This window comes from Eschrichtius robustus, chromosome 11 (assembly GCF_028021215.1).
Source record: "Eschrichtius robustus isolate mEscRob2 chromosome 11, mEscRob2.pri, whole genome shotgun sequence".
NCBI lineage: Eukaryota > Metazoa > Chordata > Mammalia > Artiodactyla > Eschrichtiidae > Eschrichtius > Eschrichtius robustus.
The window spans coordinates 33,420,135-33,445,809 of NC_090834.1; the positions used below are offsets into that span (position 1 = coordinate 33,420,135).

General features: G+C 34.6%; 1 protein-coding gene across 4 annotated transcripts in view; it reads right to left on the reverse strand.

Moving 5' to 3' along the window:
• DYNC2H1 (dynein cytoplasmic 2 heavy chain 1) overlaps nt 1-25,675 on the reverse strand; it is a 358,559-nt gene that overhangs the window by 142,792 nt on the left and 190,092 nt on the right. For all 4 annotated transcript variants that reach the window (XM_068554132.1, XM_068554131.1, XM_068554130.1 and 1 more), the window contains exons 71-78: nt 25,348-25,413; nt 23,490-23,540; nt 22,616-22,693; nt 20,697-20,828; nt 19,636-19,708; nt 8,370-8,530; nt 5,387-5,512; nt 2,572-2,682 (exon numbers count right to left, since the gene is read on the reverse strand). In XM_068554132.1, coding sequence (XP_068410233.1) covers nt 2,572-2,682; nt 5,387-5,512; nt 8,370-8,530; nt 19,636-19,708; nt 20,697-20,828; nt 22,616-22,693; nt 23,490-23,540; nt 25,348-25,413 — 798 coding nt within the window. The remainder of the gene's footprint in view (nt 1-2,571; nt 2,683-5,386; nt 5,513-8,369; nt 8,531-19,635; nt 19,709-20,696; nt 20,829-22,615; nt 22,694-23,489; nt 23,541-25,347; nt 25,414-25,675) is intronic.

Consider the following 25,675-nt stretch of genomic DNA (forward strand, 5'->3'; position numbering starts at 1 on the left):
TATAATCAAATTACTTCCTAAAAAAGGATACTGGAAGAGGCTGCACATTAAGTTAAAATTTTCAAGGAACAGTTCCCCTGATATATTAACTCTTCATTTATTGAAATATTACTGTATTTTTCCTACATGCCACGTATTATATAATAAGTAAAAAAAAAAAAAAAAAAAAAAAAGCAAGAAAAAACGTAGCCCTTGCCTTCAGGGCTTGTACAATCCAGTTCTGCAATATAGTTTAGTAGAAGAGTATACTGAGAAAGTGGCTGGAGAAGTTCTCTCTTACTAGACATTATAATTGACATTCATTCAATTAATATATTTCCAAATATTAAATCATTTTTGCATTCCTTGGATTAACCTTAGCCTTTTTCTTCCTTACATGAGACTTAATGCCTTCAGATGGAAAACGAAAGTACTGATCTAAAATAACAGGTAGTTATAAACACTAATAAGATATTTTTCATCAGACAAGAGATTATATTCTACAGGTTGAGAGAAAATGCAAGCAGAACTTTTTAAACCAGTTTTTTAAAAGTTTTAATTCAGTTTCTTATTATTATTTCAGTTATGACTTGGACCAGTTCCACAATATCATTACAAACACGTAAAGTTTTGGATGCATCGGGTTTGGGGAGGAACTGCCAAGCATTACACGTTAGAAGGATGGACTGATGGATAGATGTATGGATGAATGGATGGATGAAGGGAATGAATGAAGGAAAGAAGAAAACAAAGACTGAAAATCTAACTTAGTTATGTCAAAAAACAAATGATATGAAAACTGGATATCCATGTGCAAGAGTGAAGTTGGACCCTTACTTTACACCTAATACAAAAAGTAACTCAAAATGGATTAAAGACCTAAACCTAAGACCTGAAACTATAAAATTCCTAGAAGAAAACAGGGGAAAAGGTTCATTACATTGGATTTGGCAATGATTTTTTTGGATATGCCACTAAAAGCACAGGCAACAAAAGCAAAAACAGACAAATGGGACTACATCAAACTAAAAACATCTACACAGCAAAGGAAACAATCAACACAGTTAAAAGGAACCCTTAATGGAATGAGAGAAAATATTTGTAAGCTGTATATCTGATAAGGGGTCAATATGAAGAATACATAAGAAATTTGTACAATTCAACAACGAAAAAATCCAATTAAAAATGGGCAAAAGACTTCAATAGACATTTCTCCAGAGAAGACATACAAATAGCCAACAAGCATATGCAAAGATGTTCAACATCACTAAATATAGAGAAATACAAATGAAAACCACAGTGAGATATCACCTCACACTGTTAGGACAGCCACTATTAAAAAAAATAAAGGAGACAATAACAAGTGTTGGTAAGGATCAGAGAAATTGTGTGCTATTGGTGGGAATGTTAAATTGTATATACCACAATAGAACAGTATGGAGGTTCCTCAAAAAATTAAAAATAGAATTACCATATGATCCAGCAATCCCACTCTGGGTATATATCCAAAAAAACTGAAAATACGATCTTGAAGAGATATTTGCCCACCCATGTTCACTGCAACATCATTCATAATAGCCGAGAGGTAGAAAATCTAAATGTCCATGGGCTGATGAATGGATGAAGAAAATGTAGTACACACATACAATGGGATATTATTCAGCCTTAAGAAAGAAGGAAATGCTGTCATATGCTACAACATGGATGAACCTTGAGGACATTATGCCAAGTAAAATAAGCCAGTCACCAAAAGACAAATACTGCATGATTCCACTTATATGAGGGATCTAAAGTAGTCAACTCACAGAAACAGAAAGTACAATGGTGGTTGCAAAGGGTGGAGGGAAAGGGAAATAGGGAGTTGCTCTTCAGTGGATACAGTCTCAGTTTTGTGAGATGAAAAAATTTTAGAGATCTGTTGCACGACAAGGTACATATGATTAACACTACTGTACTGTACACTTATAAATGGTTAAGATAGTAAATTTTATGTCTTTTACTACAATAAAAAAACAAAAAAGTTAATGATATTAAATAATATTTAAAAGAAAACTGTAAATGTATTTTTATATATATCATATTATTTATGTATATACTTCATCTAAATATACAAAAGTTTTTGAGTGCTTTGTATAGTAGACAGTTGTCTACAGAGCTTTAGAAGGCATGCTAAATTACTGCACTTACACAATTAGTGATTCAAGTTTTTATTTTTTTTATAAATTTTATTTATTTATTTATTTATTTATTTATGGCTGTGTTGGGTCTTTGTTGCTGTGCGTGGGCTTTCTCTAGCTTCGGCGAGTGGGGGCTACTCTTTGTTGCGGTGTGCAGGTTTCTCACTGCAGTGGCTTCTCTTGTTGCGGAGCTCTAGGCACGTGGACTTCAGTAGTTGTGGCATGCGAACTCTGGTTGTGGCTCGCGGGCTCTAGAGCACAGGCTCAGTAGTTGTGGTGCACAGGCCTTGTTGCTCCACGGCATGTGGGATCTTCCCAGACTGGGGCTCGAACCCACGTCCCCTGCATTGGCAGGCAGATTCTTAACCACTGTGCCACCCGGGAAGCCCATGTTTCAAGTTTTAAATTTTCTTACCTCATATGTTATCTTCAAACTTGACTGTAATAAAATTGGAGTAAAGTTGGGATGAACTTCTGCAGTGAGCCAAAGACGAAAGGTATCTTTAGGTTGAAGAGTATTCAATTCCTTGTTTATAAAAACAACAAGAATAAAAATCTACTTAAACACACACACAAATTTCCATTTTATAAATATATTATTAATAAGTACTTATCTTACTAAAATCTTTCCATGGTATTCTGATATATTTCTTAATGTTCTGATTATATTTCCTCTAAATTTTCATTTTCTCTATTCCTAGCTTAGTGAAATAGGTAAGAACTTGGATCTAGAACTGGGCCAACTGGGTTGAAATCCAAATTCTGCCACTTATTTGCTGTGTGACCTTGGATTCTTTGACTTAAACTCTCTAATCAAGGATAATAACCATACCTACCCTCATAGGATTGTATAAAACACAGTGCCCCAACACACAGTAAACACAAAATAAGTGTTAGGTATAGTCGTGATGCCTAAACTATGAGCCATCTTCAGGCCTTCAGGGTCTCACTTCTTCAATTCACACTTCCATAGAGTTATATTATAATATCAATTCCTTTACAATACAATTTTTAGTGTGTCCTATAGCCTATAATATCCAAAATTCACCATTCAAATTCACCTGCGTGTGCTGTACACTTTAGTCACTTATTCGAATTTTTATCTCTTGTCTCTTTATTCATCATATTCTTTCTGCCTGTTATTCTCTTGTAACCTGACAAATTCTTACTCATCTGTCAAAATATAATTTAAATATCATGTTCTGGGAGAATATCTTCTCCGACTCTTCACCACCACAATCCCAAGCAGATTAATCACTGATGGTATTTTGTAAATTCCCTTCTGCAGTATTCATCGTATGACTGTATAGTTATTAATGTGGTCTGTCTCTTCTAAACCAAGCTCCTCGAGAGCAGGTACAAATTTTGTACGTAACCAGCACCTAGGACTATTCCTGGCTTTTTTCTGTACTCAGCAAGCACTTGTAAAATGAATGACTAAATGAATGAATGAATGACAAGACAAATGTTGATAGTTCTAAAAGAGAGTGAAGTCTAAAAATTATCTTAATAAATGTATGTCTAATACTAAAATTCATTATCATGTGACATGTAAAGATGACAAAAAATGGCAAGAGGACTGCCATAAAAACATTGTGCTTCCTTAAAATTGTAAATTATAAAATGTTTCTATACCTAATAATAATTTTTAAATGTAAAATTGGAATAAAATTTTGCTTTGGGTTAGCATATTTTAAAAAAAGATTTAAAAAACAATACATTTGTGATACAGTTGAATTTAAAATAAACATAAATTTATATCCAAACAATTTATCCAAACTTCCCAAAAGAAAAGCAAAACATTTTTAAATTTTTTAAAACTTTTATAATATAATCTACCCTAGGTATGCTTCAAAAAGTCCTAATTAAGATTTGATTCCAAAATAATAACTGTAATTATATTTTACATAGATTAATAGCTATCAATCTATTGTTTGGAACAGAAAGCAGGATTCAAGTATTCACAAGTCTTCCTTATGTTTCGAAACATATGTAATTCATCTAACATAAATTTTATATTTTATACATTTGTGATTTTTACAGGAAACTGTAGTAATAATGGAATTACTTGAATATTCATATATATCTCAGTTCCAAAATCTACATCTTCTTCTGATAAGTAGTAAGTCATCATGGTCTATCACTTCATTCACTTAGTCATTAACTCATTCATCAAAGATTATTTAACTACTTACATGTTTTATGTAAAGTGCTATAGTTGCCAATTTATTTTCAACACATTACACAAAATTTCAACATACTACAACTAGGCTATGGCCTCCCACTCTATTCTGTTTGGTTCTATTCTGAATAACTTCTGCCAGATTAATTTAATTAATTAATTATTAACTCCCTTGCTAAGGACCTCCTTTGACTCTGTGTCCTAGGACAAAAATTCCAAGCACTTCTGCACGATTTTGAGGGTATTCCATAACCTTGCCCCTTCCTAGCCATCTAACTCTATTGCCCCACTTCGCTCTGCCTGACCCTTCCAGGACATTCAAGGACATCTTCATTCTTTGTACTAGGCAGGCACTATGTCTCTACTTGTGCTGCTAGCATTAACCACAATTTTTTTTCCCTCTACACTTAGCTAAATCACATCTTGTCTTCAGTGTCATCTATGACTACCCAAAATCATATTCATCTTTCTTCTTAAATAAGCACTAGACTTAATACCAGGTTTGCATTTAAACCTACACATCAATTTGTTCTGTCTTAAAGTTTTTTCGTCCTGGGCCCATTTCTGTTAAATAAAACGACTGCTTCCATTTACACACAGCCTCCTTAGCACCTAGGAAGTGTTCTGTAGTTCTCTCTGATTCCTCTACATCTTTTCTCCTCATACAGATACAACAGAACAAAAGCATAAAGGAAATTTAATGTTATAAATAGGTCTTCTACAATTCTTTAAAACATTTCCCTATTTTTCATCTGAAAAAATTCTCTAAGCCTCCCCTTCAGTCCTGATTAATTTTTTGACTTCCCCTAAATGCCTTTAAAAAAGAGATTTTTATAGATTTCTTATTAAAAGATCTATTTTGGTTTGTACAAATGTACATATATTTAAGAAGAAAATATGTAACAGATTTTAAATGATTCCCCAACAAATACTAATTTTTTTAAAGACATCATAAATCGTGCATGACATATTTTAATACTGATGTTCCTTGGAGATTACTGAATTGAGTATATTGGATATTATTTGCACCACACTGATCTGAATCTACCTTTTCCAGAACTGGCAGCCAAGATACCACAAGATGTAAGTTCTTCAAACAGAGCCAGTCTCCATTTCGGGCACATTCTTTTAGCATTTGAACTGCTAAATCAGCTTGACCTTGACCCATGGCAACCTGCAAAAACAAAAACAAATAACAAAACTAAAAAAAACCCAGATCTGATAACATGTTGTAACATAAGACTTTCAAATTATCCTGCCATACATACTGAACTAACTCAAGTACTGTAATCAGGGTTTTAAACTTTTAATAAGAAATTATCAGACTCTTGCTGTTTCCAACAATTGCCTTGTTTTTGTCCTTACATCAGTGGCAGATTTTTAATATTATTCCATTTAGTAAAGGTATTAACATTACAGGTCTGCAAGTTATAGAACAGTATAAAGAATTACTGAATAGTTTTTTGTTCCTCATCCCACTAGTTCCTGCAATTCTTACCCTCTCCAACATGGACCTTTAAAAACATAATTTTTTATGACTACTGTCTTGTTGAATTCTTTGAGGGATTAAACATTAGCAATACCGCTTCCTTGAAATTTGCTTCTCTTTTAAAAAAATTGCTCCAACATTGCACAAATTTGGCTCCCAAGCTACTTGGTCTACTGAACTGCGTAATTCCCTAGCCCTTCATCGCCTAGAAGACCCTAATATGCTGGGCCTCAAGACTCTACATTTAGCCCTCTGCTCTTCTATTCTTTTTCAGGGAGAGGAGGCAGGAAGGAGAGAGAGAGAAAAGAAGAAAGGGGGAGGGGAGAAAAAGAAGAGATGGGAGAGGAAGAGGGAAGGAGAATCCTGATCTCACTGGAATTCCATTCCTGTATTTCCAATCCCTATAGTCTGTCTGCACTTAGGACACTCATGTAATAGGCTAGACCACTTTATAAAACAGAAAACATTCAAGCAGAAGCCGAAACACCCTAGAAAATAGATTCAGTATATAAGATTTCTGTATTATTTGAATGAATAGACTAGTTAAGTCTACTTAAGACTACTTAAGTCTAGGAATCTATAAAAAAGTTTTAGTCAAGGATCTAAACTGGTTGCATGCCACTTACTATACCAAGTTTAAACTCCTCCATATGTCTTTTTAAGGATAATATATATAATACTTATGTATCAGTACAGTTGTATCTGTCTTTGTATATATGAGAGATACTGAGAGTCCTCATATTTTATTGGGTATATGGTCAAAACACTTTGAAGAATACTGTTATAGACTACTTCAAACCACAGTGATCTCTCTTTTCATAATGAATACAAGATAGCATTTCATTGTTTTTTAGTTGACTTTTACAAGTATTGATTTTGCTTTTCAATTAGACTATAAAGTTTTTGAGAGTGGGAACCATGCATCTAATTCATTGCATACAAAAGCATGTAACAAAACAGGTAATAAATACTCATATATTGATTTCTTTTTAATTTTCAAGATCTAACCCAGAACTAAGCAAATAGGAGGGATAAAGCAAATACTGGTTGAACTGTTTAGATGCACGTATTAGTTTGCCATTATTAAAATGCAAAAAAAAACACCTTGAAACAGTTGAAGGCATGTACAACAGAATCAGAGGGGAAAAAAAAGAATAAGTAGTTTGCTGAACTGAAATGGTAGCTAAAAATAGGAACTCAAATTTTTCTATAAGGCATAAATTGTATGAAAACAGCTTAAAGGTTCATGAAACCTTAGAAGAAAACATATACTCTAAGAAAAAAAATACATTTTTAAAAAGCACAACAGGAAATGTCAAGAAGATGGTTAGCCCCTACGTCAAAAAACAAAAAACAAAACAAAACCACAGTTTCTTGAAATGAAAATTAATTTTTTGCATTAAGAATATATTATTATCCTTAGGACATACATTCAGCATAGCAACAAAAACTTTAAAATAACAGGAGATTTATGACTAAATACATCTGTATTTAAAGGTTTTACAATATTAAAAAATTTTGCAAGTACACGGAAGTCTAGAAATTCATACAGTCAAACTTACAGTGAGTGCAAATAGTTTTATCTTTCTGCCAATATCACTGCTAACAGATACAGCCTGTAGAAGAGGGCTCCCCTTCCTCAAGACATCTCACTGACAATTGAATATTGTCCTAATATATTAATACGCTATAACCAGGATTGAATGAAACTCCCTAGAGTTAGTGCAAAACCTGTACAACTAAGCCTAACTCTCTGCTATTTTGCTATCTTCTACTTATATTCCTCATAACATTCTCACTTGTCAATTTTTGGTTGCTGTGAAAGTATTCTGCTTTTTTAATCATTATTAATTATTTTCCCAATGAAAAAGATTTTTTTCACATGTCAAAAATTGAGGGTAAATTAATTCATTTTCAAACTTACATGCCTACTGAATTGAAAAAGAGGTGCTAATCTGAACAAACTAAAACTAAGAAATTTAGCTCAGGACAAAATGGTATTATATTAGACAAATATATTATCTTATCAGACTTCTGGAGGTTAGAAGTACCACTCTTCTATTGATCTATTTTTAAATCAAGGTGTCAGGGTTCGAAAATAAAGGTAGTACTGCAGGGCTGTTCTTTCTGGAGGCTTTAGGAGAGAATCCTTCCGTTGCCTTTTCGAACTTCTAGAATCCACCTACATTTCTTTGCCTGTGGCCCCTTCTATCATCTTCAAAGCCAGCAGCACAGCAATTTCTCACCTCTTTGACTTCTGCTTCATCACATCTCCCTCCTTCACTCTGCCTCTTCTGCCTCCTTCTTAAAAGGACCTTTATGACTATATTGGCCCCAAATGAATAATCCAGGATAACCTCTCCATCGCAAAATGCTTAACTTAATTACATTTGCAAAGTTCCTTCTGGGGATCAGGATGCGGACACTTTCCAGGGACATTAGTTGGCACACCGCAACAAAAAATGTCTGTTCCACTAATAGAATCAAGTATGGCAGGAAGATCAATAGCTGTAGCAAAAACGGCAGGGTAATATGTACTGACCTGATGATAACACTCTCCACTTCTCTCAGCATTAGCAAGTTCTTGGAGTTCCTGAGAAGGATCAGCACCCGGGGAAATGATTATCAATATGGGTTCAATTTCTAGTGTCTCTTTGTATAAACGTTTGAGATTTAGAGGAGGTGGGGACAACTCTTTCAGTCCTAAAAGATATATTAAAGAAATTACAAATAAAAAGCAACATGAACCAGAAAAAGTCTATTAAAACTAATTACATGATATATAACAGATAATAACTAAGTGAACTATAATCCTATACATATTAAAGGTTTCTCACTCTAAAATCGTTCACATACTAGTAAGAACTAACATTTATTGAATGCTCAAGGTGCCAGGCATTTTTCTAAATGCTTTACATCTATGACATCATCTAATCCTAACAACAAAGTTAAGAGGTAGGTACCTTGATTACCACATTCAACAGACACAATCAGCACTGTGGTCTTAATATACAATTCTCTCCCTACAAAAGAAGACTGAAGCCAACCATCTTACCATACAGGTTTTCATTCATTTATATGATAACTGAGAGCCTACTCTCTGCCATGCATATGCGGAATCAGATTTCCACATGATGTGGTAAATAATATCACTGTCATGATATAGGATAAAGAGTTATTTCTTATGTCCTTGCATTAAGAGAAAAAAAAAGTGGTATAGAATGAAAAAATGCTTATTTTGGAGACAGAAATATAGCTCTCAGTTTATGTTTGTTAGCTAAATGACCCTATGCAAATCACTACAATGCACTGTGCCTTGGTTTCCCCAATTGTAAAACAAGGATAAAACAATCCATAGGTCATTTGGAGGCAAAACAGGATACAAAATAAAAATAGATTCTATTTATTCATCACGTACTCTATGCTAAGCATACTCAAGAAAATTGAATGTCTTCCCAAAGACCACCCAGCCACTAACTTCTAACTGTATTCAAGGTAATTCATCTGTGTTTTTTTCTATTCTGAAGCTCTTCACAAACTGTAAAGTCCTACACAGACAAGAAATTATAACTTCACTATTATATTTAAAACTCTTCTGCTAAAATTTTAATGTTTCCATTATTAACGTATTTGGTAAAAGCCAAGCTAAAGAAAACCCGCTTCAATTAAAAATCAAAAATACACTTGTCTGAACTGAGCTAAAAAGAAGAGTATGACACAAGGGTTTAAAAATAGAGGATTAGAATGTAACAGAATGAGTACAGAGGAAAGAAGGGCTTCCTTATATCCTCAAGTGTAGAAATGAATAGATAATATTGTACCTCAGAAATCCTAAAACAGCAGGAAAAGACATTCTTAAGGACTTCTGTAACAAACACTTTAAAATATGAATTCAATGCCATCAAGATGGGCTAAAACAGGCATTTCTAGATGACCATCCTGAAAAGACAAATTTCACACCTGAACTCTTCCCCTGTATTCTTCACAGCAGCAATAAACAATGCTAAGCAAGGATTTTCAAAGACAGAAATATTCCTAATACTAGGTGAAATTTACCCCAACAGCCATGTAAAATTGATGAATTGCTTCTAGAGGCATATCTTATGAATTTTGTTTTTAATTAAACTTAAACTGGTAACACTCATGCTTTGTAATAGAAAAGAATTCTTATATACTCGTGGCAATGTAATAAATATTTTTATTTTCATATGTTCATTTATTTATTCATAAATTCTCGTAAGCATTCTAGGTCAATTAAATGTACTGTGATATGATAAAATGCATCAAAAGTCTTAAAAATGCACATTGCCCTTGACTCAGTAATTTAAATTATAATTAATTCAAGAAATAATTCAGAATATGAATGCAGAAGTATGTACAAGAATTATCTTTGTAGCTTTTAATATTAGTTAAAAACTGGGGGAAACACAAGTTTTTAAAAACAGTAGTCTGAACGAGTAATTTCTGATAGTGATATAAAGGAACTGAAGTTACAAAAATGGTGAAGTAAAAGATCATGCACTTAAAAGTAGATTAGTACTGTCTGAGGAAAGCATCCTAGGAACCTGTTTGGAAAACTGGGAATTTTGGAAGAAAGCACTAACCATTCTGTCTCTAGACTGCTGTTCTGGACTAGAGCTGCAACATTTCCAGCCTCCAGCCAACTCTGCTCGCTTCAGACTGGCCACCACAATCCTAATTGGCAAGAACCAATGCCTTAATACCTATCCTATTGCTCCTGCTTCTCCTGAATTCCGTGGTTTTTGTATATTGACAGACTCCTTGGTTTGTCTCAAGTCTGAAGTCAAGGGGAGAGTCCGTCGGCAACCAAGGACCTCTCTGTTCAGTCCTGAGCAGGATTTTCCTCAAATTGTAGGGCTTGTCCCTATACTTGTGGCCCTAAATATATAAAGGTATATGGTTATACCATCCCCTAGACTTTCTCTAGTTGTTGAATATTGTGCAATGTTTAACATATTAAACGATTAAAGCCGTCTGTCCATTTATCTTTCTTTCAAAAATCTGAACATATGGCCAGCATATACTTGAGCTCAGTGTTGGATGGTGAAATTTAAATGTGGATAAAATAAAAATAGTATACCCATGAAAAGAAAAGTAGATTAGGCAACATGATACCATATTGTATATGCATCTATGTGCCTAAAAAGAATAGAAAGGTGTACATAAAAATGTTAATGATGATTATCTTGTAATGATGGAAAAACAGGTGTTTCTCATCTTTTTACTCCTCTATAACTTCTCATAGACCTCTAATTAGATGTACTATGTGATAAGAATATGTCAAAATGTATATAAAGATATTTTCATATGAAATGACCACAAACATTTTTATTACGTGCAGTATGAGCTACTGTCAGTTTGTTGCAAATGCTCCTGAGAAGGATAGGTAATTCTGGTACAATATATTTCTCCTTATCTTTTCTAACAACTACAGGCATATCTCAGAGATATTGCGGGTTCAGTTCCAGACCACCGCAATAAAGCGAACATCGTGATAAAGCAAGTCACATGAATTTTTTGGTTTCCCAGTGCATATAGAAGTTATGTTTACACTATACTGTAGTCTATTAAGTATGCAAGAGCAATATGTCTAAACAAACAATATACCTTAACTAAAAAATACTTTATTGCTAAAAAATGCTAAACATCATCTGAGCCTTCAGCAAGATGTAATCTGTTTGCCGGTGGAGATTCTCGCCTCATTGTTGATGGCTGCTGACTGATCAGGGTGGTGGCTGCTGAAGGCTGGGGTGCCTGTGGCAATTTCTTAAAATAAGACAACACTGAAGGTTGACGCATAAATTGACTCTTCCTTTCACCAACGATTTCTCTGTAGCGTGCAATGCTGTTTGGCAGCATTTTATCCACAGTAGAACTTTTTCAAAATTGGAGTCAAATCCTGACACTGCTTAATCAACTAAGTTTATGTAATATTCTAAATCCTTTGTTGTCATTTCAACAATCTTCACAGCATCTTCACCAGGAGTAGAATCCATCTCAAGAAGTCACTTTCTTTGCTCATCTGTAATAACTCTTTATCCGTAAATTTTTTAATCATGGGATTGCAGCAATTCAGCCACATCTTCAGGCTCCACGTCTGATTCTAGCTCTATTGTTATTTCCACCACATCTTCAGTTACTTCCTCTACTGAAGTCCTGAACCTCTCAAAGTCATCCATGAGGGTTGGAATCAACTTCTTCCAAACTTCTGTTCATATTGATATTTTGACCCCTTCCCATGAATCGTGAATGTTCTTAATGGCATCTAGATTGGGGAATCCTTTCCAGAAGGTTTTCAACTTACTTTGCTAAAATCCATCAGAGGAATCACTATCCATGGGAGCTATAGCCTAAGAAAATGCATTTCTTAAATAACAACACTTGAATAGCAAAATTATTTCTCGATCCATGGGCTGCAGAATGGATGTTGTATTAACAGGCATGAAAACAACACGAATCTCATTGTATATTCCCATCAGAGCTCTTGGGTGACCAGGCGCATTATCAGTGAGCAGTATTATTTTATTTTATTTTATTTTATTTTATTTTATTTTATTTTATTTTATTTTATTTTTTTAAAGATTGATTGATTGATTGATTGATTGATTGATTACTATGTTTGGTCTTCATTTCTGTGCTAGGGTTTTCTCTAGTTGCAGCAAGCGGGGGCCACTCTTCATCGCGGTGCGCGGGCCTCTCACTCTCGTGGCCTCTCTTGTTGCAGAGCACAGGCTCCAGACGCGCAGGCTCAGTAGTTGTGGCTCACGGGCCTAGTTGCTCCGCGGCATGTGGGATCTTCCCAGACCAGGGCTCGAACCCGTGTCCCCTGCATTAGCAGGCAGATTCTCAACCACTGCACCACCAGGGAAGCCCCCGAGCAGTATTATTTTAAAAGGAAACTTTTTTTTTTTTTTTTTTCTGAGCAGTGGGTCAACAGTGAGCTTAATCTAGTATACCATGTTCTAAACAGACATGCTGTCATCCAAGCTTTGTTGTTCCATTTATAGAGCACAGGTAGAGTAGATTTTTAGCATAATTCTTAAGGGTCTGAGGATTTGTAAAATGGTAAATGAGCATTGGCTTCAACTTAAAGTTACCAGCTGCATTAGCCCCTAACAAGAGAGTTAGCCTGTCCTTTGAAGCTTTGATGCCAGGTATTGACTTCTCCTCTCTAGCTATGAAAGTCCTAGATGACATCTTCTTCTAATAGAAGGTTGTTTCATCTACATTGAAAATCTATTGTTCAGTGTAGCTACCTTCACTTATTATCTTAGCTAGATCTTCTGGATAACTTACTGCAGCTTCTACATCAGCACTTGCTGCTTTACTTTGCACATTTATGTTGTGAAGACAGCTTCTTTCCTTAAAGCTCATGAACCAATCTCTGCTAGCTTCAAACTTTTCTTCTGCAGCATTCTGACCTCTCTCAGCCTTCGTAGAATTGAAGAGAGTTAGGGCGTCTCTCTGGATTAGGTTTTAGCTTAAGGGAATGTTGTAGCTGGGTTGATCTTCTATCCAGACCTCCAAGACTTTCTCCATATCAACAATAAGAATGTCTCACTTTCTTATCAGTCATGTGTCACTGGAGTAGCACTTTTAATTTCCTTCAAGAACTTTTCCTTTGCATTTATATCTTGGCTAACAGTTTGGAGCAAGAAGCCTAGCTTTCAGACTATCTCAGCTTTGGACATGCTTTCCTCACTAAGCTTAATGAAAAAGACACATGACTCCTCCTTTTCCTTGAGGCCATTTTAGTGTTATTAACTGACCTAATTTCAATTTGTTGTGTCTCAGGGAATTGGGAGGCCTGAGGAGAGGGGGAGAGATGGGGGGAACAGCTGGGTGGTAGAGCAGTCAGACCCACATAATGTTTATCACTTAAGTTCAATGTTTCATGTAGGCATTATTTGGCACCTCAAAAACAATTACAAGAGTAACATCAAAGATCACTGATCACAGATCACCATAACAAATATAATAATAATGTAGAAGTTGGAAATATTGTGAGAATTACCAAAATGCAACACAGAGACACAAGTTGAACAAATGCTGTTTGAAAAATGGTGCCAAAAGACTTGCTTGACACTGGACTGCCACAACCTTCAATCTGTAAAAACTACAGTAACTGCGAAGTGCAATAAAACAAGGCATGCGTATACTGACTGAAACATATGTTTTATTTGGAAAATACATGCCAATACAGAAATTATCTTTTAAAAGTTAAAATGATTATCATATCATTTCTTAATTTAACAGACATTTTAAACTCCATGAGGCAGGAATTATATCTGTTTTGCTCACCATTCTGTATACAGAGCCAAGCATATATTCAATTACTATTTCAAAGTACTATTTCAAAGTATTATTTCAAAGTATTGGAACATTTTGGATTTAGAGAAAAAACTCATGAAAAACATTTTACTGTTTAAGATAACACAGGTGACACTCATGTTACTGGGAATTGCATGTTAGCCATTCCACCCACAAAACTCCAGTAAAATCCACATTGCACTTTAAGTGAACTTAGTCTATATATAATCATTGGTTTTATTAACCCAGCTAATTTTGACTCATGCCAGCATTTGAACTGTCAGTGTCAATCATTCAAAACTATTCAATAAAGTTAAAGAGCCAAAAATGTTCATTGCATTGTGAATTATCAAAGTGTAAAACTACTTGTAAATCACTGAGATCTTATATTTTGACCTTGACGGTTAAAATACATCAATTCTCTCAAAAGAAAAAAAGAACTAAAAATAAGTCAACGAAATAACTCTAACCTTTACTGTATTTTATTTTACTCAGACAAAATGTTGAGATAATAAAAAAGAAATAATTTGCAGTTTAAAAAGGAAAGAATATTGCTCCTGTACTTTTTAGGTACCTGAGTAAAGAAAGCAGCAAATTACTATCAAACTATTATAGTTAGCAAGTATAATTGATTCATTCTTCCTCATTCATCTCATCCTCCCTAACAAAGAGACTGATAAGAAAATTACTTTTCCTTTATCAGAGAGAAAAGACAACTCTTAAAATGTAACACAAATATCAATAAAAAGAAGGAATATCGACAACCACTATCTAACCTAACACACATCAACCAATTAAATGGGAAAATACTCTCTAGAAATGCGATAATACTCAAGCCTGGAAACAAACGAAAAACGTCAAACATTTTGTGGTAGAGTAAAATTCTAAAGAGATCACTTTCAAGATTCCTACCCCTTGGCTGTTCAATCAAACACTAACCTAGGTACTTCTGTGAAAGGACTTTGTAGATGTAACTAAGGTCATGGATCTCAAAATAAGATTATCCCGTATTATCCAAGTGTGCCAATTTAATCACTTGAGCCTTGGAAAGCAGAAAAACTTCTCCAGCTTAAAGTCAAAGAGATGCAGCCTGAAGAGAGAACAGGAAAGATGAGGCAGAGGGGGCGGTCAGAGATGTGAAGCATGAGAAGAAATCAATCTGCCATTGCTGGCTATAAAGAAGGATGAAGGGGGCCACAAATACAATCAAAGAATGCAAATGCTTCTAAAAACTGAGACAGACTTCTAAAAACTCAAAATGACAAAAAGAACCTCGATTCTCCAACTGCATGGTGCAAATTCAGCTGAGTGAGTTTGGAAATGGATTCTTCCCAGAACCTCCCAATAAGAGTCCAAATGACCAACACCTGTATTTAGCCTTGGGCAACTTGGATCAGAGAAACCAGGAGGGCCTACCAGACTTCTGACCTACAGAACTATGAGATGATAAATGGGTATTGTTCTAAGCTGCTAATTTGTGGTAATTTGTTACAGCAGCAATAGAAAATGAATACACATTTCCTTACGTCCTTCCCTTTCTCTTAGACACAGACTTCACAGGACAGATTGAGCTATGGAAGCAAAGATCATGGGATGGGATGTTAGCATGGATAAGAGAAGTAGAGGAATGTAAAACTAGGAAAGTTTCAAGGCTCAAAAAGACTTTTTGATGAAGAACCTTTGAGAAGTTACTGGTTCTTGTAGCTATTGCACCATCTTCTGTGAACATGAATACCTCAATACACACAGCATAATATTGTGCTCAGAATAGTTATTAAATCAGAATTACAGAAGCCAGAATATCTGCATCTGGTAACTGCTATTTTGAAAAAGTAATGCAGTAGATTCAAAACTGCTATTTTGAAAAAGTAATGCAGTAGACTGTGCTAGTACACAAGGCTTGGTTTGTAGGATTATATTAAAGCAGCACGCCTGAAAGTTTTGAGGCGTGTTCTGCTAACTTACATCTTCAAACCAAAACTACTTTCATAAATGCACCTTTATAAGTTACTATTTTAAAGTTTATAGATTATAAAAAGGATTGCTAAAACTTAATAAAAGTCTTTCCATATGAATAATGTTTGAGAAATTACATTTGAAATCAAATCTCTAAAATTTGATTAAAAAGATAAGTGCTTGTCATTTTCCAGCAATATGAACTTTTAAAACTTATTCATACAGTAAAACCTCCAATTTTATATAAAAACTGTATTAATAAAACCACTTGACCAAATACAAAGTCATCCAGCCATATACCAGTATATACAGCTTTTGCTTAGAAATAGGTAGAGTATAATTTTAGAAGTATATTAAACTTTCAAAGCATTTGAATATGTGCATATCATGAGGTTTTCACTTACTGCCATTAAACCTTAAATGCCATTTAACCTAGAGATGAAATAATACAATACAGAAGTATTCCAGAGAGTAGGTAGAGGGTCAAACTACAAATTCAATAAGAAAGGTCATGTGCAATGTGGCACAAAGAGCATTATTTTTAAAGACTACATGGGTGAGAAAAGAATAGCCTCCTAAGAACCTCTCTGAAATTGCCTCATTTTACTTAAACTTGCATTTGAGTTATAGGAAGAGACAAAAAAAATATATAAATGAGCAAGAAATATATCAGTTAGTGTGAAGAAATGGGTAAAGAATTAAAGCAGGTAGATGTGTTGGTACTGATTAGATGGCCTGGAAAGGCCTCTTTGAAAATGCAACATTAACATCTGAATGATACAGAGGAGCCAACAATTAATAACAAAGAAAAAACAAACAAAAACAGAGAACAAACAGTGCAAAAGCCCTAAGGCTGTTTCCCCCACGAAGGCACAGTGGCAGGCAAGAAGGAAGCAAGATGAGGTTAGAGAAGAAGGTTGGGGCCAGACTGTGTGGGGCTTTGTAAGCTTATACAGTTGACCCGTAGACAATGCAGGGGGGTTATGGACACTGACCGTCCACAGGCAAAAATCTGAACATAGCTTAGAGTTGACCCTCTGTATCCGTAGTTCCTCTGTATCCACGGTTCCTCCATACCCGTAGTCCCACATATTCAGATTCAACCACCTGCGGATCATGTAGTACTGTAGTATTTACTATTAGAAAAAAATCTGCATAAAAGTGGACCTGCACAGTTCAAAACCATGCTGTTCAAGCATCAATCATATATAAATCTGGAATTCATTCTAAGTGTTTTTTGAAAAGATTTTGGAGACTTTAAGCAAAAAAGAGAGATGATTTGATTTAAGTTTTTAAAAGCTCACACAGCCTTCTGGAGAGAATGGACTGAAGGGGAAGTGCAAACTGAGGCAGGGAGACCAATGAGGAACGCGGTCTCTTTAACACACACTTACAGTGCCCATGCGCCAGAAGCTGTTTAAGGCACTGGGGCACAACCATGAACAAAACAAAGCTTGTGCCCTCATGCAGCTAATATTCTAGTTGGGGAAAAGGAAATTAATAAACAGGTAAATAACAATATGTCAGATGGTGATAATAGTTAAAATAAACAAGGCAAAGGAGGATATGGAGAACTGAGGAAAGAGTATGTTATTATATAGAGAGTGCTCAGAGAAAGTATTAACTTAAAAGATGACAGTTGAGCAGAGAAGCAAGGGTGATAACTGGGGGTAGAAATCTGCTGGAAAAAGGAACAGCAAGTGCAAAGGCCCTGAGACTGCAGAAACAAACTTGCGGCACTAGAAAAACAGGAAAAAGGCTACTGTGGTTGGAAAAGATTGAGCAAGGGTGACAGTGATAGGAGATGAGATCTGAGGGGAAGAAGAGGACCAGAAGAGGTAAGACCCTGTAAGACCCTGTAAGAGGAACTCTGAGAAAGATGAGGTGCCATCAGAGAGTTAGAATGGAGAAGTGATATGATCTAACTTATATTTCAAGAGACACTCTAGCTGCTATGCTGAGAATAAACTGGAAGTGGGAAAGAAAGAAAGCCTGATATGATGGCGGCTTGAACAAAGTGGTAGATGGTAGTGGAAGTATGAGAAGTAATTAGATTCTCCACATTATGAAGATAGAGCCAAAGCTATGGCAGTAAATGAGGTGAGAGATGATGGTGGTTTGCATTAGATTGGTAGTAATGACACCAAGTAAATGAATTCAGAGTAAGTTTTAGAGTTGGAGCCAAAAGGACTAGCTGGTAGATTGGGTATACGAAGTAACGAAAAGAGAGAAAGGATCACTTCTGGGTTTTTTGTTTTGAGCAACTGAGTGGATCCTAGTACAGGCAAATCAAAAGTTCTGTATTGGTCATCTGACATTCATAAGAAAACATCAAATGAGCATCTGTATATATGATCCTAGAATTCCACAGAGAGGTTGGGGTTAGAAATAAGAGATATAAGAGTCAGTAATCTACAAATGATATTTAAAGTCAGGAACTGAATGAGGTCATGAAAGAATGTATAGTAATGAAAGAAGGGAACCCAGGGCAAGACTGCAGTGGAAGGAAGAATACTCCAACATTTAGAAGGAAGGAAGAATACTCCAACATACAGAGAAGCAACCAATAAAGGAAAGCGAAAAGGAAAATCCTAAAAGGATTGAGAAATGAAAGAGGAAACATAATAATCAAGAGAAGAAAGCAGAAAGTGCTTAAAGAAGGAACAAATGGACAACTTTGTTGAGACATCAAGTAAGACAAAAGCACAGAAGTCACTATTGGAAATAGATATATGGAAGAAGACCTCATTAACCTTAACAAGAGCAATCTTGTGGAACTTTAGGGAGGAAGTACAAATAGAATGAGTTGAAGGCAGAATAAGAGTTGAGGAAATGGATTACTGTGGTCTTTGACTACGGACACACTTTCAGGATGTTTTGTTGTAGAAGAAAATAAAGAAATGGGATGACAGAAAGGGGATAGAGGGTCATGGGCGGCATTTTTAAGACAGGTGATACTAAAATATGTTTGTATACTAACAGAAAGGATCCAGTAAAGAAGGTGAAATTGATGATGCAGGAAAAAGGGATAATGGCAGGAATGAAAAAGGAAAGAGCAAATGGCTGGCCTTTAATTGGAGCAAGGACATTCATTCAGAGTAACAGAAGGGAAAGCAGAATGAGTTATGAGTACCAGTGTAGGTAGCTGGTAGAACTGTTAGTGGGAAATAAAAATTTTCTGTCTTATTGCTTCTATTTTCTCAAAAAATGCTAGTAAAAGGTTACTTCAAGGGACTTCCCTGGCGGTCCAGTGGTTAAGACTCCATGCTTCCAGTGCAGGGGGTGCGGGTTTGATCCCTGGTATGGGAACTAAGATCCCACATGCCCCGTGGAGTGGCCAAAATAAAAACAAACAAACAAACAAACAAACAAAAAAAACCAGGTAGAGATTGTAAGATAAGTAGGATAAAGGGGAAAAAAATGTATAATCTTTCTAAACTAAGGTCAGCATAGAATAAAATGTAAATTAAAAACAAATAATTTAGGTGACTGGTCTAGTTCTAGAAAAGACGTGTACTTACCCAGAGTTTTACATGCAAATAGAGTCATGGCACTTTGCAATCTGTCTGGTCTGAGAGCCTGTACCACAAGAACCTTAAAATAAAGTGCAGAGTATTTTTAAATAATAAAGTTCCTACAACAGCTGTAACTAAACAATAGCTAATGTTAAATTAAACAAATGTTTACCGCAATATTTACTATGCCTAAAACTGTCACAATAGGTATGTAAAAAGACACGTCTTTAATAGCCAAAATATTACTAAAATTCATCAGATCTATCATCAAAAGTAAACATCAGCATGTAAGGGTCATAGCATTAGCTATGTCTTCAGGAACTAATAAAGGGCCCAATGGCAGGGGAAAATAAGGGTATGTAGGTAAAGCATTCTTGGTGACAGCAGTGCGGAGGCATAAAACTCTTAACTAAAATTTTCAAACTACCAATTTTATGCTGAATCATATCTATCTGTTCCTAGATGTTTAAGTTTTCAAATGAAGTTTTTCTCAGTTTTTTTTTTTTTTTCGTTGTTTTTAAACACACTTGGTGAAATAGAATTCAACAAGGGGCAGAAGCACAGCCAGCAGCCTAGTTAAGAGATAAAAATGGAAGCGTCATTTCCTGGAGCGTCAACTCCTGTGTCCTCTCCAACCTAAGACTTTGGTCTAGCCAAAAGACTGAGTGGAACCCACCAGTAGGTTTCATCGTTCTATTTCGAAACAAAATGGAAAAAAAAAGTTCCCTGTTCCTCACCATAAGGTCTTTTCCTTAGAGAGAACCCTGGGAAAAGAGTGAAGAACCTGTACAATCTATACCTTAACTTCTTTCGGTAAGACGTGTTCTCTATTGAGAAATTCCCCTTGGGTCAGAGGCAGAGGAAGTAAGAAAAGCTACAGTGGGAGACACCCTACCAAGAAACGTTGCCAGTGATTGCAATGTCTGGACAAGGTGGCAAAAGCAGAAAGCCCTTTCCCACATATGCCCATTAAGGTTATGTGACACCCTAAAGGCAAAGCTTTTATTTAAATGGCTTCTGAGTGACAAGAGAAACATTAAATACATTTATGCGTTTAGATAATTTACCTGTTGAAATAAGGAAACTTTCTTTGCAAGAATAGATGGAAACTCTTGCTCACACATTGAATTATGATAATAAGTATGCCACAAAGCTACGTCTTCAAAACAGAGGGTCTGATAAAGACTGGGGAGAGCAATCTAAAAAATAAAAATAACCATATATACTGAGCTACAAGCAAATATAAATACACACACACACATCCATACTAAATACACACACACACTAAAAAAAGTAAATGGAAACCAATTATTGATGTTTACCATTTGCTTTCTAATTCGTGTTGGCTTATTTAATCACTTCTAGGTCAGAAACAGTATGGCAGACTTATCTAATCCAGAATTAAATAAAAGCAAATATTTCCAAAGTAGTACTAAATCAATACTTGCAAGTTAACAAATCTTTTCTCTACATAAAAACATTTGTACCTATCTCCACCTTGTGGAGAAAAGAATACTTTCATTAAAACCATGTGCAAATTTTAACCATTGCCAGAACGGAGTTCCACGTTAGAGTGTAAAAATATGCCCAATTTCAAATCTTGACTCTATACTTTCTCAGTGACCATAAGTAAGTGACTATATCACTCTGGGCCTTAGTTTCTTTATCTGTTAAATGAGGACAACAACCGTAGCCCCCTCACAATGTTGAAAATATCTAATGAGATGATCCATTCGCAAATTCTGCATAATACCTTGAACATAGTAAGTCATCAATAACTGCTGGCTACCCCTACCGTTTTAACCATGTGCTACTGTACCATTAGAATAGTTGTGAAGAAAAGCAGGGAAAGGAAAGGAAGAATGGAAACATATGTAACAGATTTTCAGAGAAATATATTTGTCTTTCATTCCCCACAAAAACAACACTTGCCTGAGTAAAGAACACAGACAGAACTGTTGGAAGTTAGGCTTTTCCTTCCCCATGCCCCCATCCTCACCACCCAAGTCATACCAGGGGAAAAAACTGTGGGGAGGGGAAAGAAGGAAGGAGAGAAAGAGAGGAAAAAAACACTATATTTGGAAAACCTACATATCAAAGGCATGTAGGAATGTGGTGTCAGAATGCCTGAATTAAAATCATAGTTCCAAAACTTCCCAGCTATTTGATGTTGGATAAATTATTTAACCTGTCTACACCTCAGCTTGCTCTTCTCAAAAACAGGCATAATTATGACCTCTTCAATAGGTCATGGTGATAATAAAATAAGATAATGCATCTGAAGTATTTAACATGATGCTTGGCACATAACAGGTCCTCAAAAATATGTATGAAATTGAAAAGAAAATAGGTTCATGCATTTTGCAACTCGCTGCACTGATTCTTATTTCTCATCTGTAAAAAGAAAGTTAATAATACCTCCCTCTTAAGGTTTGTGTGATAATTGAATAAGATAATTCATTTGAAAATGTTTTATAAACTAAAATGATAATAAAACACTAATGTATATTATAAACTTTCTCTGAATAGGAAAGCCCCCCTTTCCTAAATGTTTTGCATTTCTTTACTTAACAAGAAATTAGTATGTGAAAAAAAGCATCGTTATAATTTTTAGGTTAACACAGTTAAGATTTTTTCCCAAGTGTAACCTCTCAGTAGATCAATTGTTCAAACAATTTTAACTGTATCATGTTGATTATTATTAAGTTTGTCATTAGGAGTTCATGAAATAGTTCAGAGGTCCTGCCCAATAATCCAGAAATCTCTTCAAATTCTCACTATTTTTCATAATTATTGATTTTTTGCATTCTATTAAAACTGTTTAAAGGACTAATCAGAATAATTCTTGGATATTCTTTTACCCAGGGATTTTACATCATTTTCACAAAAATATCAACACTGAGTATGAGTAAGTAGCACATAAAAATATAAACAGAAATAACTCAAATATGAAAAAAATAAATCACTCGTAGTAGAAGAGGAATACCTTTAATGTTGCCACTGCCCAGCCCCTTTCCTGATCTATCCAAGATGGAAGTTGATCACGTATTCTTTGTTGAGAGTCCTTTTTAATAAGAGCAATTATTTTCCTTAGTATATCTGGTAAAACTCAGACTTAAAAAAATTAAAAATTGACCAGCTAATTTTATGAACACTATTTTGAAAAAAACTCATTCTATGTATTTTTAAATTTTTATCTATTTTACAAGTCAATATGGTAAAATTCTACATAACGTAAGGTACTGGTAAACATTTAGACAAATGTTACATTCATTTACATAGGGCTTAATCTTTTGTGAAACTTCAGAAAAACGCAAATGTAATAAGAAACTTCCATAGAATTACATTATTTTTAATTATATTTTGCATTTCAGACATAAACTAGGTTTCGCATTACAGTTTGGATAGGTTGCTTTGAAGAATAATATTATCCATTCCATGTTTAAATAGAAAATTACTAGAGAAAAAGCTAAATTTGAATAAAGTTGTCAAAAGTTAAATGAAGTAATTTTTAACTTTACTTATATAAGAAAATTTTCCTAGTTATGTTACGAGATTTGATTTTCTTCGAATTACAAAAGTGTTCTTGGAACCAAATATATATACACTGAAAAAAAGAAACCATATTAATTTCTTATATTTAATTAATATTCTCAAAAGAATACATGTCCTCAAGGACAAAAAAAACACATATAGGTCCGTTTTCTATTAGGGCAATAGAGGCAAGGATATAGTCCTCTAATTAAAATATAATTTCAACAGTAATTTAAAACTTCTCTCAAGCAAATTATATTTCATGAAATAAAAGTCAGAATTATTTTCGCTAAGAGTGAAATAATAATTTTGTTATTTTAACTTACAGCTTTCCGCAACATGTCTCCAACAACCACACCTGTAAATGTATCCCATTCCTATTAAATAAAAATATGAGAAACACACAAAAAATATTCTAACCATTTAACAAATCTTTTTAAATTTCCCCATAAGACAGCTTACAGTTTAGCTTTCTAAAAACATGGAAAAAAAAAAACAAAACTCTTTTCATACCTTCCCACTTCTACTACATTAACATTATAAGAATGAGTTCATGTACCATACCAACATAAAACATTAAAACAAAATCTACTAGAATAATTTTGAGACAAAAATAGAACTACATTATACATGTGAGTCTCAACATCTAAAAATTTAAATGTCTTATTCAATTAGCATTTGTCACTACCTTTAATTTTTCCTATTACATACTACTCCTCACTAATAGATAAGCAGTAAGGTGCAACAGAAGTTTAAAAATTGTGTATATTGGGAAAAATAGAGAAAAGTACTACCATTAACTTATCTTTTCCAACATATTGGGAGAAGACTGCCATTACTCCTTTTTTTAAAAAAAATTAACCCATGGAATCAAAATTTATCAAGTGTTACAGAATCTAGAGCTCTTAGAAAATCTATGTCTTCACTCTGGGTTACCCATTCAGATAATTATGGGCACTACCATATTATTTGTTACACATTGGCCAGCAAATAAAGCCAAGACATATTAAAATTTGAGAGCAATATGGAAAAATTACCAAAGCAACATACTTCCTGCCTCCACCCACTCTGACCACTCATTCTCCCTACTGAAGTTATACAGTCACAAATAAATAAAATACAAATTATCACTACTACTTTACACGAGTCAAAGAAAACTGTTCTCCTTTCCCAATGATAATTTATTTATACTCCAGGAGGGAAAACTAGGGAAAATTAAGTCTTATACAGCAGAACATATTGAGCATGGTGAAAAACATTATACAGGAGGAGGGAAAGGCATCGAAGTAAATAGTATAAATAAAAAGAGTCAAGTTAAATTTGGAAGAAACTATACAAGTCAGCCAGAGCATGTGGAGTTTAAGAGAAAAATAAAGAGAGAACAGTCACATGGAATGGTATGCATTCTTTTAACTATTCAAATAAGGGGAACCCAGAGCATAGTTAAAATCTGACCATAGAGAGTTAAAGGTTACTAGGTCAAAGTGCACTGTCCATATATACTATTCGCTGCCACCCTGGCTACTGAATGCTCACTTTAATGATAATGGCATAATAATGAGAAAAATCACTTACAAATAATTTTGTTAATATTAGAAGCAGGTCAGAGATGGATTACTTAGCTCTATCTTGAAGGAAATTCTTTTCAAGTTTGAGAGGGGGTTATATGGTAGACCAGAAATGAAGTCACAGACAAAAAAAGATAAATTATACATTAAAAGATTAACATAAACCTGCAGGCTCAAAGAAGGCTTCTGAGAACTGCCCACCCTCTTGCTTCATCTGCTGACTCTGAGCAAGTCAGTGGAGGTAATAAATAATGTAGTGGCATACTCATATTGTTTAACTTTTTTATATTTATCAGTTCCACTGCTTAGATGAGGAAAATAAGAAGGCTGACTCTTCTGGTACCCTGGAAAAGTGGACTTGTGTTCAGAAAAATGTAGGTAGCATGGTAAGTTAGAGTTCTTTCCCTGTCTTACCATTGCTTCAGAATACTGGGCTCACCCAAAGGAGAGTAGAACTGTAAATCAGCATCTTACACTAAACTTCTAACTAAGTAAAAAATAAATAGATTGACATGTAATTTCTAGCCTTAAGTAACTTCTAATCTAACCATAAGTCCGCCCATTACCAGATTTCTATGCAACTCTTTTAATATTTTTCTCCTTTCCTTCCACTTACATTTTCTTGAAAAAGTTCAGGATGCATGCCTCGAACGAAATGCAAAGCGAACATCAACTGATCAGCCTGAAAAGAATAACAGATGTTATCTTGCTTTTTCTAAATTTGTGTTTTTGGAAAAGCATAGTCCTTAAATTTTGGTTCACAAAATCTGTATTCTGTCATCTAATAATCTACTTTTATCAATATAAGAAATGACTATTCAGGTGGCATCTACATATGACAACTCTTCTAAGTTGGGGATGAGAGTACAGAGAGAGTGCTAACACTTTTAGAGACAGTGCTAAGGATTAATCAGTGTGTACATCTCATTAAAAAAAAAAAAAAA